The 18460-nt window shown below is 36.6% G+C and overlaps 1 protein-coding gene across 1 annotated transcript; it reads right to left on the reverse strand.

Moving 5' to 3' along the window:
• Positions 1 to 290: 290 nt before the first annotated feature.
• LOC134259926 (cytoplasmic dynein 1 heavy chain 1-like) lies at positions 291 to 16768 on the reverse strand (the record flags this gene model as incomplete). The annotated part of the gene is made up of 33 exons (XM_062742519.1): positions 16615 to 16768; positions 16267 to 16412; positions 16039 to 16149; positions 15739 to 15948; positions 15460 to 15606; positions 14958 to 15124; positions 14640 to 14813; positions 14267 to 14432; positions 13863 to 14048; positions 13055 to 13258; positions 12538 to 12820; positions 11893 to 11993; positions 11570 to 11726; positions 11170 to 11407; positions 10773 to 10956; positions 10291 to 10503; positions 9901 to 10053; positions 9632 to 9717; positions 8940 to 9096; positions 8598 to 8816; positions 8209 to 8412; positions 7269 to 7436; positions 6836 to 7069; positions 6308 to 6482; positions 6044 to 6197; positions 3719 to 3884; positions 2703 to 2866; positions 2337 to 2523; positions 1914 to 2177; positions 1429 to 1733; positions 961 to 1243; positions 657 to 836; positions 291 to 444 (listed from the first exon to the last, which is right to left on the reverse strand). Coding segments are annotated over exons 1-33 (6079 nt in total), but the record flags the coding sequence as incomplete, so codon positions are not given.
• Positions 16769 to 18460: the final 1692 nt, after the last annotated feature.

An 18460-nucleotide genomic window follows, 5' to 3' on the forward strand; every position in this document is an offset into this window, starting at 1 on the left:
TATTCAATACATTAAAAGAAACTCAATGCACGGTATATTTTACAAACACTTAAATTAAACAACACATATAAGCAAATGAGGATTTGAAATTTACATTTATAAATGTCAACTGATTCACATTTAAACAAATCTATGATCAGCAGAAATATTGAAAAACCATAAGAAACCAACACTCTTTTGAAGGATAAAGTATACAATGATAGAACCCTTTATTTCACACTTTTCATATTTTTAAATACGTAAAAGAACTGTACGTTTTGTGATCTGTAAGTAATGCTGTGTGTACTGACCTTGCTGGGCCTCTATGACAGCGGGCTCTACCTGGGCCAGGTCAGCCTTGACGTCCAGCTTCTTCTCATCAATGACCTTGGTCTGTGCCATTAGAGCGGTCTGAATCTCCTGGGACATCACCTTCTTGGCTTCTGCTTCTTGTTGATCTTTTACCTAATCCAAAACAAATCAGTGATTGTTAAGAACATTTCGCATGTTTATATATCCTTGCCCCTATTTTTACTGTACTTAATAAACCAAAAATCAGTAAACCAAAGTACACTTTCACAAAAGAGATCTTAATTTTTAAATACACACTGCTGCTGCTGCTTTTTTTTTTTTTTACCATGTCCTTAACCATTAAGATACTATCTGTGCTGACTGACCATCTGTTTGAGTTTGGCGTTGGCCGCGGCGTTCTTCTCCTCCAGTTCCAGTCGTTTGACAGACAGTGATTTCTGTAACTCCTCCACCTGTTCTACCGTCTCCTTGATTTTCTGGAGACCTATGTTCAGGTGAAGCTGTTGTTCCTCCAAGTCAGAACGCTTCTCATTGTACAGCTTGGCCTTATAAAGAATGAGTATGCCAGATGTTAGAGGTTTTAATACAATGATTTTAAAGTTTAAGATCTTAGTAAGAATTGCTGCTGATAACATGCATCCACAATGTACAAAAAAATTATAAGCTTACAAAATGGTTGATGAAGTCCAGATAGTGTCGTGGGGTGACAGCAGTAATTCTCCCTCCTCTCTTCAGAACACGAGCATTAGCCTGATGTAGAGACAGGTGGACAAAGACGAAGGCATTGATGACTACCTCACGATGTGACGGACTGACTGGAAGCTCATGCATGGCCGGAATATTTTCCGGAGCCATGTAGTTTCCTTTCTCTAGGTCTATCTTGTTTGTGAATTCACGACCAACCTGGTACAAGGCTCCATTGGACCAGTCACCAAACCAGTTCAAGACACACCTGTAAACAACATTTTAAGAATTTTCAACCATATACAGTGAAAATGCAAGCATCTATTCATATACATGGTCACAAGTAGGTCATACTTAATGTGAAGTCCGTGTACAATGTATATGTAGAAAACAAACATTTTTTTTTTAAAAATAAAAACTCTGTTCATAATAAATGTAACAGAATCACATTACCTGTTGAACAAGGCTGGTGATGTAGAAGCTCTATCTTTGAGACCTTCAGTTGAGGGGTTCATTGTAAACACTACATGTAAGTTCTTCATCACCTGTCCTGTGAACCATTTATAGAGCTCCTCTCCCGAGTCTAACATGAGTCCCTCCCTCTGGGCCCCCTCCTTACACTGGGTCATCAGAGTGGTGTACTCATCTCCCTCAAACAGACCTGGCACCTCAGCATTGGCCAGCAGTGTGTTCATTCTCTCCAGGAATCCAGAGTCCAGCACATTGGATTCATCCATGATGAAAGCTATCTTCTCATCCTGTGACGAAACACTTGTAAATGTAATTTTGTTTTTGCTGTATTTCATTTCTGTTTAATACATGTTCTCTGAGACAACAGGATGAAGATAAAACAATGGAAACAACCAATTTTCTCCAACATAAACAACTGAAATCCCATATTCCTTACATATTTTTAGTTAATTATAGTTTAACAGTACCTTGCATCCAGATCTTCTCAAAACATTTCTCAAGTCCTCATCAAAGTCTGCTGCGGAGTACTTGTTATGGACCTTGATCTGATAGGTACTCAGTCCGTTCATCCAGGCCACAAACCTGGACAGAGTTGTCTTTCCTGATCCACTGACCCCTATCAGGAGTACGTGCCCCTGAGGTTGTCTGAAAATTCTGTCAATCCTCAGCACGTGGTCCAGAACCTCATCAAATAACACCAAGGGGACATCCAACTCCTCCTCATAGAAGACCTACACAAAATCACAGATTATTCAACAGTTAATCATAAAGTTATTATTCTTCTTATGTTTTCCTTCTAATTGATGTATACATACATGCATCTTACTTACCAGCCAAATTGCAATGATTTGAATTTCTGACTTTATAAAACATTTTGAATTGAAACTGACCTTAAGCCTGGCTTTGACATATTCCCTCAATCTCTCTCTGTCCACTGGCACATAGTCCTTGGAGAGCCAGTTACTGAACAGGATGGGTCTGGCTAGGGCTGCTTCACGATTAATGTTGGGGAAGTTTTTGAACGCAACAGCATCTACATTTTCATCAGTCCATCTTCTTTCCTCATCTTCAATCAACCTGCAATTCCACATTATTGAATATGTAAACTCTAGCAACACCTTTGTCTGAAATCCTTACAAGTGTTTCTTGGCATGGTGAGACAATTTAAAGCTTATTGGTTTTCTGGACTACCAGGAATAGTGTGCATTAAAAGTAACATAGTAAAAGTGTTCAATGTCTCACTCTCATTTTCTCACCTATCTTGGAACAACCTCAGGGCTTCATGGGCCCAAATTCTGACAAGGCCGTCCACATCTAAGTTGTCCAGGGGTCTGAGGGCCTCACAAATACCACGCACCCACCGGGTCATTTCTCTGGGACTGTACACGTAGTGGGGCTGCATGTCCTGGGTAAATTTCTCCTGATGATAGGAAATAAATAAAACAATACATATAATAACTATGTCAGGATTTTTTGTATCGTTTTTTTAAGGGATGTCAAAATATTTATTTTCCTTAGTCAAACATTCGATTGCATTATTCAAACGATAGTCAACTATTCAGAGCATTTTTTTTTTATAGCACAGTGTTTTTGAAAGCTTATTAATTAAATAAATTGGAAAATGGTAATTGTAAACACACATTTTCCACACTTCAGGTGATATTGTTAAATACTGCTTGTTCAATTAATGATTGCCCCAGCTATCAAAATGTCTTTTATGTAAGATTATTATCATCGAAGTTTAAAAACTTCACGGCTATGCAAATGTGTGTTCCTAACATTTGAAATTCCTACAGGTAACTAATATAATTGGTACTAGTTAATTAAATGATAATTTAAATAAAGTCCAGTCTAGAGTTGCATACTTTACTACAACAACAAAGGGTCAGTGACTGAAAAATAATTATCGCGGTATGTAATTACTGTACTTTCCATGTGTACAATGTGGAAAATTACATACTGTGACTATGTTAAGAGCTCTTTTTTGTCTGAGGACGTACACTGTATAGTTTGAGGAAGGACTCTTTTTCAATTTTGAATATTCGAATGTCGTTTCATTATTCGATCGTTGGTCCATTCGACTGATAGTCGAATAGTCGACTATTCGTTGAAATCCCTACTTTTTTTCTATCATCATGTTCCGCTGTTTTTAATTAAACAGTAATTACTTCTAAAAATGCATAAATCAACATATATATAAATATTAAAATCTAAAAAAATGCATACATGTATTTACTGCTCCTATAATGTAGATCCTACTCTGAAACATTACCTGTGACATGAGATAGAATTCCACCATAGCATTGGTTAGAGGCTCTGCATATGGTTTTAGGCTGGGAACAAGTCTCAGCATGGCTCTGTTGAAAGTTCCATAGATCTGAGTCAGGGAAATCTTTCCTGGGTAATCCACATACACTACTGGGACATGTCTCAAGAACCTGTAAAGTTAAACAAAATACAAATAGACACAATGAAAGAAAAAGTGAGCTAGCTCACATACCCCACGCTCCCCCATAACTTGACGGTGAAACACATAATGAAAGGCACAGTGCACTTTAAATACATAGTATAGATCAAAAAGGGCAATAATTGCAAAAAATCTTCTCATCAAAATGTCTTGCATATGAGGACATTTAAATTTGGAATGAAGTTTCTAGATAAATAATGGAATCAAAATTTCTTGACAATATACAAATCCACACATTAATTTGAAGTGGGGGGGGGGGGGGTTGAGAAATTTTCTTGAATAATAGTCAAAACTCTTTGGGATAAAATAATGGAATATGTTCTAAATATCAGCATAGGTTGACGAAACTATGTAAAACAGTTTAAGAGGAGTGGTGCTGACAAACTGTTCATCTCTATATTTAAAATATGGCCAAAAAGTCTAAGTTGGAAAGTGTGGAAATTCCTAGAAAAATAAAGGAATCGAAATTTCCTGGTAATATGCACATCTACATATTGTGTCCTAAATATCTGCAAAGTTTAACGAAATTCTATGCAGCGGTTTATGAGGAGTTGCACTGACAAACTGTTCATCTCTATATTCAAGGTATGGCCAAATGCCCAAGTTAAAAGTGCGGAAATTCCCGGAAAAAATAAAGGAATCGGAATTTCCTGGTAATATGCACATCTACACATTGTGTCCTAAATATCTGCAAAGTTTGACGAAATTCTGTGCAGCGGTTTATGAGGAGTTGCGCTGACAAACTGTTCATTTCTATATTCAAGGTATGGCCAAATGCCTAAGTTAAAAGTGCGGAAATTCCCGGAAAAAATAATGGAATCGGAATTTCCTGGTAATATGCATATCTACACATTGTGTCCTAAATATCTGCAAAGTTTGACGAAATTCTGTGCAGCGGTTTACGAGGAGTTGCGCTGACAAACTGTTCATCTCTATATTCAAGGTATGGCCGAATGCCTAAGTTAAAAGTGCGGAAATTCCTAGAAAAAAAAAGGAATCGAAATTTCCTGGTAATATGCATATCTACACATTGTGTTCTAAATGCCTGCAAAGTTTGACGAAATTCTGTGCAGCGGTTTATGAGGAGTTTCGCTGACAAACTGTTCATCTCTATATTCAAGGTATGGCCAAATGCCTAAGTTAAGAGTGCGGAAATTCCTGGAAAAAATAACGGAATTGGAATTTCCTGGTAATATGCACATCTACACATTGTGTCCTAAATATCTGCAAAGTTTGACGAAATTTTGTGCAGCGGTTCATGAGGAGTTGCGCTGACAAACTGTTCATCTCTATATTCAAGGTATGGCCAAATGCCTAAGTTAAAAGTGCGGAAATTCCCGGAAAAAATAATGGAATCGGAATTTCCTGGTAATATGCATATCTACACATTGTGTCCTAGATGGTATGGCCGAATGCCTAAGTTAAAAGTGCGGAAATTCCTAGAAAAAAAAAGGAATCGAAATTTCCTGGTAATATGCATATCTACACATTGTGTTCTAAATGCCTGCAAAGTTTGACGAAATTCTGTGCAGCGGTTTATGAGGAGTTTCGCTGACAAACTGTTCATCTCTATATTCAAGGTATGGCCAAATGCCTAAGTTAAGAGTGCGGAAATTCCTGGAAAAAATAATGGAATTGGAATTTCCTGGTAATATGCACATCTACACATTGTGTCCTAAATATCTGCAAAGTTTGACGAAATTTTGTGCAGCGGTTTATGAGGAGTTGCGCTGACAAACTGTTCATCTCTATATTCAAGGTATGGCCAAATGCCTAAGTTAAAAGTGCGGAAATTCCCGGAAAAAATAATGGAATCGGAATTTCCTGGTAATATGCACATCTACACATTGTGTCCTAAATACCTGCAAAGTTTGACGAAATTCTGTGCAGCGGTTTATGAGGAGTTGCGCTGACAAAAAAAAGAGGACTGACTGACTGACTGACTGACTGACGGACCAGTCAAAAACATTATACCTCCCGCAACTAGTTGCGTGGGGTATAATTACCATGTAAACTTAACAACAATGCTAATGTAAAGAGATTTGTTTCTACTTTATACCAGCCCTCATTCCTGTGCATTCTTAACTTACTGAAATCTCCTAGCCTCTACAGACTAGAGCTGCTGTTTACCTGTGAGACAGGGGCTTTCTCCCTGGATCAGTGGGAGGGTTACAGGCACCCACAAATTGCATCCTCTCAAACTTGACCCAGGTGTGGTCTGATGTCCTGTAAAATCCTCCATGTTCTAACATCTGTCTCAGGAAGGAGATAACACGCTGGGTGTCTGTACAGAAAATAAGAGAAAACAAAAGCAATGAGAGTTACGCTCAAACTGGAGAATTGAAGGACATTGTGAAAAACAATATATTTAAAAGCACTCCTGCATTAACTTACTGTATCTATCCATATTTGGCAGGTTTATCTCGTCACAGAAGAGAACCAGCCACTTGTTCATCTGTATGGGGGACATCACCACCCCATTGGGAGTACGTCTGTACTCACAATACTGGTCAAACGTTTTCAGCAGCAGTTCTGGTGTTGTGGCACTGGAAAAGTTCAGACCAACCACCTGTAACAAAAGAAATAGAAACAAAACTTTTTAGAGGAAAGATGTTTGCTTCTGTGTAAATAAGTATCAATTTATCATGTATTTTACATTATTATGACATGTCTCAAAAACCTGTAAAATTAAATAAATACAAATACAGATAGACACAAAAAAAGACTCATTATTATATCAATTTATCATGTATTTTACATTATTATGTAAATTTTTATTTGCTGCACATGTATTAACAAAGGAAATTCTACAATTTTTCAGTCCTCATACAAGGTGCATTAGTGCAAGATATTGGTCAAAGTGCCCCCTTATTATCTATTATACAACAAAATATTATATCTATACACAGAAATCCTCCTAACCTCCATATCTGGTAAGGATCTGAGAGCACTGAAGAGTGTCATGGTTTTTCCTGACCCCGGGGGACCACACAGTACGAGGGGTTTGTGTTCTGCCAGCCAGGTGTATAGCAAGGCCTCGTGTCTGACCGTGTCGATGGTGGGGATGACCACGTCTGGGGCGGCTACCTTGTGGGTCTCCACCTCCACTACGGGGACCTTGGACTGCCAGGGGATCCATTCTCCAGATATAGACACCTACAAACAACAGGGAAGGATATACAATTCATAAACATTATTACATTTTTTCAATGTTTAATAGTGGCTGGACTGCACTCAAAACAATATTTCATATGCAAAAAAGACTCATTGGCATGTATTTTAATCTTCATTAAGTCCTCATTGCAGGTATTGCCCTAAAACTGTAAAAGTGAAATCCATTTACAATGTAAGTTACCTCAAAGTCAATGATGAGTTGATTGGTAGTGGGTGGCAGTGGAATGTCTGTGATTCCACGGACAAAGTCGCCGAGTTCTTGTCGACTTTTTAGACGTCCATCACCAGACATAGACCACAAAATGGAGTAGATCAGGTACTTTGTAATGTATTTCTCCACCTGGTCTTGCTGAAAGTCAACATTTAAACCATATCAAACTGCAACTTACATACATGACATTCTCTTTTACATGCTCTTTGTTTAACTAATTGTAACTTCACAAAAAATCAAAGTACTCAGAAGTACAGAAAGCCGGGCTCATTTACAGAGTAATATGAATTTCTTACATGAGTCATATGTTTATATTGTATAAACAGATAAATAACAAGAATATCAGATTAAAAATTCTTATGAAAAAATTATTTTAAAACTAGCAGTATAAATTATAAGACACTGACAGTGAGTTTTCGATCCAAATACCACAGTCCGATTTTGTCAGAATCAAAATTAATCTGGTACTACGACTGAATGTAAACAAACAGGCCAGTCTGGTCCCCTCTCCTGTTTTTCCTCGATAGTGTAGAGAACTATGATAACACTGATTATCAGAAATCCTTACGCTAATAAACAATGTTCTTAGACTTAAGACTGAAGTTTTCAAAGTCATTACTACTAATGTTTATTATTTAGATAAAACTTCGTTTTATTTATGTTGCTTTATTTAGCGTTTGTATTATCTCAGAGACGGTTGAGAGTAAGAACTATAGTTTTATACGTAACTTTAAAATGGCGACTATGGGGTTGACATCCTGTCTTGAACAGGATGACATAAGCCGGCAATTGCTCTTTGAGCAATAAGCCCGGCTAAAAATTATGCTTATCAATAAATCACTTGACCTCAATTAAAGAAACCTTCAAAATTTTCTGTTATTTTAAACCTCCACATAATATAGCCCTTTACCTGCATTGGGAAGTCCACATGAGTGTTATTGTAAGCTATAATGTTTCTGACTCCTTGGTTTATCATTGAAAACAGAGAACTGAGAGCTCTCAATCGAGTAAAGTCCATAATGTGATCCAAACTTATAGCATACTCCAACGCACGGTTCACCACACCATCAGAATTAAAATATGGACCCAAGATGTTAGCACAGTCTCTCTGAACCTAAAAGAAATCACAATAAACTTTAACTATACAATTCAATATATTTAATATGGTTCTTTTTTTTCTCTTTCAATGTGAAATATAGTATTGACTGTCACATAGAAGTAAAATGTAAATGCTTAAAAGGAGCTACAATAAATTTGTTGGTTAATTTACAGTATTACAGCAGCCTGACAAATCATTACCTGCATTGTAGCAGACAGAGTTTCCTCTGCCTCTCCTGTGAGGACCTTAGGTGATTCTTCCTCCCCCTCGTCCAGTGACACATTCTTCAGTGTTCGGAGGTAATTTTCGTATATCATCTCGGGAGACAGGACGTCTTCACTGAACCACACCATACCACACCTACTGACCGTGGCCAGGGTCGCAAACTTAAGGTCCTGCACCTCAAACATGATCCTCACCTGTATATCAGATCAAATCAGATTAGTCTTAGAAATAGTATCAGCGGCAAGTCTATGATAACAAATCATAAGTTTGGCAAGAAAAAAATGAATTAAACACTAATTACACAACACTGTACATACGTTAGGTGGAATGGCCAGACGTTCTCCATTGGGGAGGGTAAGAAGTTTGTTTTCGTCCAGCACAGAGTTTAAGTTTTCTACCCATTCAGGATCAACATCACCATCAAAGATAATCCACTGTCTCTTCTGAAGCTCTCCTCTCACATTATCTATTATCCTGTAAAATATCTCATGTTATCTAATATCCTGTAAAATATCTCACATTATCTATTATCCTGTAAAATATCTCATGTTATCTAATATCCTGTAAAATATCTCACATTATCTATTAACCTGTAAAATATATCATGTAATCTATTATCCTGTAAAATATCTCATTTTATCTGTTATCCTGTAAAATATCTCATGTTATCTAATATCTTGTAAAATATCTCACATTATCTATTATCCTGTAAAATATCTCATGTAATCCATTATCGTGTAAAATAACTCACGTTATCTATTATCCTGTAAAACATTTCATGTTATCTATTATCCTGTAAATATCTCATGTTATCTATTATCCTGTAAAATATCTCACACTATCTATTATCCTATAAAATATCTCACGTTATTTATTATCCTGTAAAATATCCCACATTATCTATTATCTTGTATAATACAGAGTTTCACAAGTTCCATGCCTAAATACAGAACATGGAATGAATCCACCTAACATACCACAATTTAAGTACAATGAAACTATTACTCACTTTCTTAATACATGAGTAAAGAGACCATCAGACCATTCTCTTGTGTTGGGATCTAGAGTACCATAAAGAGCCTCCTTGGAAATGGACTGAAAACAGATTCATACATCTAATAAACATGTGCTTTATATTTTTTTTTTTTTACAAAATAAGTTCCATTTTTAACATACTCCAATACTGTCTATGCTTTTTTTAAATTCAAGGTCATTATAATTATGTGCAGTATGCTTTGCATGGAGAGATGATACACTATGAGAAGACCTATGTGATACCTTGGGGTCAATAACATGAGCAACGCCCTCGGTTCCCTCCAATCTCTCCAGAGCTTTCAGTAAGACCTGCCACGCCTTTGACTTTCCACTGCCACTGGGACCCACCATCATCAGACCATGATGGAGGTTTGTAATCTGATACAGCTGTAGTACCTACAGATAATCAATAAACTCCAGTTACCAAATCTGTTACAGGCATGTACAACTAAACTTATTTTCTTTTCTGTATTTACATTGTTTGGTATATTACATGAATATGTTAATATTTGTCCCATATCTCATTTGCTCCCAATATTTTACAATGATTTGAGGATAAACTGGTTTATCCATGTATCATGGGTAAACAAGCCTCTAATTTTCAAAGGATGTGAACTATCAGTGAGACTCTACCTTTGACACCCACTGTGATCCTTGTTCGTCCTGTTCTCCGTATGTGAGGTACCTCTCCTGACACACTTTTTTGATCTCCTGTCTGAGGGCAGTCATTTCAGCTGGGTCGTACTGTACCCCGGGGAACACATCAGACAGCAAACTGTACAGGAGTGGGATATCTTCAGCCACCAGCTTAGGTACCACTGTCTCCATAACACTCTGTATCAAAATCTGCAACACAGAATAAGCATAGTACACATTACAGTGTATCTAGATTCCATAATCTTCATTAATAAATAAAGATTTTTAAGTTTACTGCACTGTACATGCAACTATATTTAAAGACATCATGTTCTTCTTCCATAAAATTAGACTGTTTTATGACTATTGCACTGTCCATATACAACTACATGTACATGTATATCATTGTTACTTAAACCATAAGGTACTGAAGGATACTTTTCAAATTACACAATTCCTTTCTATGTACTGTATCTTACTTTCTGTTCAGGAAGGTTTTCAGCAATAGACCTTTCGTCTACATTCTCTCCTCTCTCCAGCATTCCTTCGCGGACTTTCTGTATCTTGTCCCGCTTCAGATTGCCTGCACTTACAAGTACACTCTTCAGAGCTCGTAAACCAAAGTCATAATGAGATTGTGGAGACAACTGCTCATCACAAAGCCTGACAAACACAAAACCCACATTTTAATAAATATTCAGTGTCATCTGTGATGAATAGACATATCATAAGCTGTAGACATTGAGAACAAGTATTAAAATTAAACTAAATTTGTTACATCAAAAGATTAAGTTGTATATAAATAAGAACATGCACACATCATACAAGCACATTTAAAAATATTTTTGCTGTGATTAAATTAATGTTTTTTCTTACTTGAAGAAAGGAACAATTTTTTTAGCGAGTTTCTCAGCCATCCTGAATCCTTGAGAATACAACATGACTTGAGCAATGAGTTGTCTGTCTGGTTTGGTCATTGCTAAACTTCTGAACAGCTTCTTCAGGTTATCTGGGAGATTGGATCTTCCGGCGTATCCAGGGTTCATGGTGATAAACACGGCCATGTCTGGATTTACTCGGACCTGTTTACCAATCAGTTCTACTGCAGTGGAGGCTACAAGGCAAATGTATGAACACTTACATTGATGTACAGTGAGAATTTGAAAAACTTTTGTTTACATGGCCACCAAACCCATCTTCTCTAATCACACTTCAGATTAATTTTACCATTTCAAATTGATAAAATCAAGCAATTCATAAAACTAAATTGTCTTACTCTTTTCTTTCTTGCCAACCATATCTTTAAGAGCCTCCTGTATGGTCTGAATTTGTTGTGACACAGCAGATAACATTCTCTCCTCTAACCTGTTAAACTCATCAAAGCATCCCCAAGCTCCTACCTGACACAGACCCACAAAGATGCGACCCATAGCCTGTGGTGAACAGAGAAAAAGATACATTCTAAACTACTCGTTTTCTCAGACGCTGACTGTAACTTTAATGTGAAATGATGTACAATTTTTTAAAAATTTTTGCTCATTCTTTGATACTTTCTTATCGCAAAAGATAGTGTCTTTTTTTTCCCCAAAAAAACATTACCTGGAAGTCAAAGTTCTCGTCACAGTTGAAGACCAGCACGAATCTTCCCAGCTGATTTCCTAGAGCTTTAACAGACTCAGTCTTTCCAGTACCAGCAGGACCTGTAACATTTAAATACACTGATATTCCTTGTCTCACTAGATATTATTACGGTATGCCTAGTTCTATCTAGAGCTGTGGACAGGTCATACTCCCCTCTGCCAACACTTAAAACAGAGAGACCTTATCCTGCCCCTTTAGTTCCTCTAGCATGCTGAGCATCATTGTTACCCATACCATGGAGTAACAATGGACCACTGGAACATCCTTGCTGGAAGCATGCAATAATTTTTCTGGTGTTAAAACACTAAAAAGCTAACTATCAGTAAGATATGTACCTTGAAGGGATCCTAGACTTCTAATTACATGTACATTATTTTAACACAGCATTATACAGTAACTTTTTATAGAAGAAAATGATTTAATTCTAAAATAGCATCAATTTGATCCAGCTGAAAAATATTTATACATGAAGTTGAACTCCTCATGTAGTTTTCAACACAGGAAAATGAATCTAAAAAAAGTATTATATTAAGATTCACCATATTCTACCTCCAATAAAAATAAGTGAGAGTTTGTACTACACCTTCCCTCATCGTGTCTTACCAAATGGTGACCCTCCCAGTCTGGCCTCCAGGGCCTGGGTCATGGTCAGGTAACACCGGTCTGTCAGCGGAGTCTGGACCAGCTTATCCTGTACACCCAGGTACTCAAAGCCATAGTTAAACTTAGCATTGGCCATCTGAATAGACAGCTGCTGTAAAACATCCGGGTTCTTGGGATCGAAGTAAAACCTCATCTGACACAGCCAGTCAAAACACTTAGGACTGTTCACTTTGTTCTTCACTAATGTTCTTGTCACATCTCTCTGATGTACTAATTCTGTAATCTGTTAAAAAAAATGTTAAAGATTACTATTAGACAGTCTCAGATGTTATTAGAACTTCTTTACACTCAACAAATTGTGTATTAAATGTATCTGACAGTTGTACATTTCAGTAAACAAAATCAAACAAAACCAAATGAACAAAAACATTCAAACTGAGCAGTGTTTAAATCTGACAGAATTTAATCATTTCAGCATAATTTCTTTGTTTGTTAACTTTCAGTTAAATTCTCTTACCAAATGCTCCATTTTCTTCCTCCTGACTGGGGGTTGATTCAGTAGGACGGAGTCGGCCAGTACATTCAGTGTGTTGTCTACTACCTGTAGGACGTCCGTCAGGGCGGTCAGGTCCGCGGGGTTCTTAGAGCCGGCGATATTGGACAGGGCTGACTGGACACTCTCAGACCAGGACACCTGGGAGGCCAGCACCACCAGCTGGGCCTAAAAACAATCACAGCAACAATCCATATACAGTTTCTACAGATGAGCTTTATAAAGCCAGACACTTGCGTTTCACACTAATGCCGCATGGAGCTTAATGGTACAAATTTAGAATAAATATAAATTTCTTTGCAAATTTCGTCCACAGTTTAAGAATGCTCCATGATATACACTATACACATTGTATACTGCAAATTCCTTATTTTTCGCATATCTGTGGTGATTTTCTTTGATCTTTCTGTGGTGATCTATCCCATATCACATACGCAATAATACTTTCCACGCCCCGTCATGTATCACTGCAGAAGGCAGAAATCAGGTCAAAATTTTTTATTGAGTATTGACACTCTCAATGAAATTTACGTCATCAGACATGCGACAAGTTGCTTACATCATAGATTGCCTCATACAATTGGTTATATCGTTTTCATGGGGCGTGGAAATCTCGGGCGCTCTGCGCCCTCGATTTTCAGGCCCCATGAAAACGATACAATCAATACTACTCGGAATCTATGATGTAACCTATACTTATTATCGCGAAATTACGCAATAATTAATTTCTCACTAATAATTAGGAATCTACAGAAATAAATGCCAAGCGTACCTGATACTTATCTATCCACTCTAGATACTGATTGGGGTCAATCTGACCAGACTTAAACTTAGCAACGTCCTTGACAGCAGCCTGTAGCAGCTTGGCCAAGGTCACCCTCATCTCCTTCTCTGTCAAGGTCAACCATTCATTTATCTTAGGATTGGCAGCAATAGAAACAGGAGTGGCAAACACAACCTACAAGGAGAAAATGTTGATAGTGCAAAAGCAACTATTCACTCAACCCTGAAGTCATAAAGAAAACTTTTCATGCTCAATATTATTAATATTAGATGTTTCCATTTCTTTTCTGTTCCTCCAACATCAACTAGTATCTAATTTATTCAAATTTTCAATCAAGATTGACTTTTGATATGCTTTAATTGGGTTTCCATCTTAATGACACTAATACACACCTCTTCTCCTTCCTTTGATAGGAGCCCTGTGACCTGGGAGTTGTCTTCGTTTAACGTGATGGTGGCCACACCAGCAAACATCTTCTTGAAGTGTTTCTGTAGACGAGCAACATTTTTACTGTTACCAATGATCTCCAGCAAATCTTCATCTCCAACAAAGTAGAATCTGTGAAATGTTAGCAATAAAAGACATCTTAATAGAGTTGTACTTCAGAAAATCTATATTCCTCTCATGTACATGTATATGCTACAAACATGTTCATGTACCATATTTTGAAATTTAGACATGCTACTTTTACATACAAACATTTCTGTAAGAGGTCTCTGAAATCAAGGCAATAACCTGTAGCTCTAGATTAATATTTTTCTGTACCTTGGGAATGAAGCTCTTTCTCTCTCCAAATACTCTCCGAGTGCTTTCTGGATTTTGCCCAGGAGATCTGAGAGTCGCTCCAGCTGTTTCTGAACATTAGGGATGTTCACTACATCCATTACTAACGGGGAGCGTGTCACCTTCTTCATCAGAGCCAGAAACTCAGTGCTTACTCTACAAAACAAAAGTAAAATCATTATACTAGATTATCATGTACTTATTTCACATACATGCACATATATGTACAAATTACTTCATCAGTCTGGTGTAAGTAAAGAGATGATTAGAGTTGATTTATTGACATGTCGGAAATCTCACCCCTGGAATCGTGAAGTTTCCACTGGAAGCAGAGCCTTGATATCAGCACTGCCAGTAAATATACCCTCCAGGTACACCCATCTTCTCTGGACATCAATCCAAACATCAAACAAGGCATTGATCCTGTTCAATTTGTCTTCCCAGGCTAAAGCATCTTCCTCAAATTGCTGTCAGAAAGTCATTGTATGCAATATATATCTCTTAAGCAATACTTCAATAGTTTTCAATAGAATTAAAAGTTTCCTAATCTATATTTAAAAGGTAATACAGTTGAACTTAGGAATTTCCAATCAATTTCCCAAAACTATGCATAAAAGTGTATAGAAGTGCAAGCCACTTTTTCTTTATGTATCTAATCTCAAATCCTTTGGATCTTTGAGACAATGAGATTTGACTGTTTTTATTTCTTAACAAAACTTTAAATCATGACATATTTTCAAAATTTACACAGAGATTTACTTTAAAAAGTTTCAAGGTTACCACTTAGTATGATTTAGAATACCTTGTAGTATGGTGACAACTTCATGGCTGACACACTGTTGATGTGTTCCTTGACTTTGGTGAAGAGATCGTCCCAGCCTCGGATTAGTCGACACTTGTTCTGGTAATTAATCAGCTCCAGCTCGTAGCTTCTCCAGACCTCACTGACCTGTTACAGAGACCAACAACAGTGAACAAGCAGATCGAGATTAAAATTAAGATAAATTTCATGAGTTCTTAATTCATACACTTCATGATACACTGAAATCCGGATAAATGTATGTGTACTATGACATCAAACCTGTTTCAAGAATTCTTCCAGAGCCATTTCTCCTTGAGCGATAAGAATAATGTCTCTGACAATGTGTTCATGTCTAATGAGGTCAATATCCCATACATGACCGAGGGTAAGGTCAGACAACACCCAGCGTACATTGAGCTTCTTTGTTAGCTGTTTCCAGTGTCTCTCTTTCAGGGCCTCTGATTTCAGCTCCACAATCAGAACATTCACCTGTGAAGTGAGATATACAGGTAAAAACTGAAGGATGTTTTTCAATTTTCTTATCAATAAAAGCTTTCAGTATGATGGGTACAAACTCACCTTAGCATACCCCTGTAGGGTTCTTTTCACATAGTCATATGAAGCATATGTTCTTAGTCTGGATGGCAGCTCCTTAAGTTGGTTGAGTAATCCATCCAACGACTGTCTTATCTATAAAAGTGAAAGTGTGAACAATGAAAATTTAATGATATTTTAATATATAAATGATACAATGTCCATTTTAAATTAACTTAATTACACTTGCTTTTGAAAAGTTCAGATTCTAACCTTTCTGGGTTGTACAGAGAGCCAAGGTTTCTCTTTGAGTTCATCAATTTGTTCCCAGATTTTGGACAGCTCAGCCCATACTCCCTTCAGGTCCTGTAACTCTTCATGAGCCACCTGCATTCTCTCCTCACTGGCACTAAGTTGGCCTGAGTTCAGAAAGTACAAGGATCAGAGATTTAAACTTACATTAACAAATTTACCTCACTTCAGTCATTTTCTATACATGTACCTCGCTTTTTCACTTGATATTACCATAGTGGTGCACAAATTAATAACTGAACATAAAAGCAAATGATGTTCACATTCAACATGTTAAAAACAGACTTTTCCAGTAAACAGCTTCCTTACCTGGTTCTGAGAGTTCCAGGGCCTCCTTGGCTTTTGCAACATTTTCTCTCTCCTCCTTCAGTCGATTGAATTTTCCCTCAAATATTGTCAGGGCCTTGACTGCTTCATCTGGTTTGAGTTCACCCTTAACATCAAACATAAACTAATGACTTAAAATGTATCTCAGATACAATGAAAACCAAACCACCAAGGAAGACATGCAATAAAATCAAAGGCAACCCTATCCAAAGATACTGCAATCCTTACAAAGGAAAAAGAATTATAGACATTGAAGCAAATTTATAAAAGGCCATGAAAAACATTTTAAATTATCTAAAAATAAATCTTACAATAAATTTCCAAGCTATGTTTTAAGTAATAAACAAAAAAGTAAACCATAGCTCAAGGCTTATAAATCAACAATTATTCTTCCTCACTGAACAAGTCAAAGCAAACTGAATTTCAGAAATATATACATTATATGGATATGTAAAGGAAAGCAGGGTTAGATATATAAGATTCTAAGAGATCTACTTACATCTATCAACTGTTCAGATGCCAGAAAATAACATATACACTTAGTAGTTAAATTTTGAAAATTTACCAAACACATAGGATTGTTAGAATTAAAAAATTTCAGATTATATGGTACTTCATACTGTTAAAAGATTTTCATGCTTGAATTTTCCCATGTCAAGACTCCAGGAATATCATACAGATTACAACATATGCAATGGAAAAGTCTCATCTATACAACCTTCCATTGGTTCAAGTCAGATATATAAATACAGTGAATAGGGTGAATTCACCATGCATCGGATACCCTTGTACTTCAACAAGTTCTAGCGATATCGCTACCGACGGAAAATTATCAAAATGGAGCTTAACATTTAGTTTGTGATTAAAATATCAATTCGGGACACAATTATATGTCCTTTATTGAGAAAATATCATCAAAAATCGAGTTTTTAAGAATAACTAAGAATTCACCATGGATCAGACATTGTTTACCATGCATCGGACAGACGGTATTTAGACCGGAAACATATCATACCTTTATGACAGTGCCTTAAAATCCTTGATATGGATATACTTTTATCTTTTATCTAAGAAATAACCCTCAACTTAATTTTAATTGACAATATCGTTGCACAAATGTAGAACGATTCAAGATGCCTCACTTTGCCTTAGAAATGCTTTAAAATGCTTGTAATGCGGTATTTCGCGCGTTTTTCTCATGGGTTATCATACTCTGGTTTGTAGAAATAAATTGAGTCAGCTTCTAGACGTCATATATCGATAATTTGTATTTTGACTGAAAATATAGAGTTTCTATTTTCTTTTTTCGCAAAAAACAGCTATCAGCTGGGTTCTGTATGTAAATGGTAGTGCTTGCTTTTGCATCGAAAAGTGTCCGATGCATGGTTAATTTGTGTCCAATGTACGGTGAAATTAGCATACTAGTAAAAACCAGCTCTAATAAGAATTAAACAAACATTGAAGTGAAATTTCTTTATAATTTATGTAAAATTGCCAATCCCTGACAAAATTCGCCAAAGTCCGACTCTTTCCGTGGAAGTCAAATTTAAAAGAACGATAACTCTAAAAATTGCAATATCATAAATTTCGGGTTATTCCCCTTTGATGATGTAAAATATGACGTAACTTCAAGGCCATTTGCGGGGTATTTTTATCACAACATGATAAACACAATCGGTATCATTAAAAAATTTAAATCTTCATCTTTATGACAGAAACAAATAAATACACAGAACTCTTAAGTTGAAAGAGAGTTTATTGCCTAAAGTTGTCCGAAGCAAGGTATGTGTCCGATGCATGGTGAACTCACCCTAAATAGGAAATGTTT

Source organism: Saccostrea cucullata, unplaced genomic scaffold, assembly GCF_032062105.1.
Source record: "Saccostrea cucullata isolate Sc308-1 unplaced genomic scaffold, CSIRO_AGI_Scuc_v1 ctg13013, whole genome shotgun sequence".
NCBI lineage: Eukaryota > Metazoa > Mollusca > Bivalvia > Ostreida > Ostreidae > Saccostrea > Saccostrea cuccullata.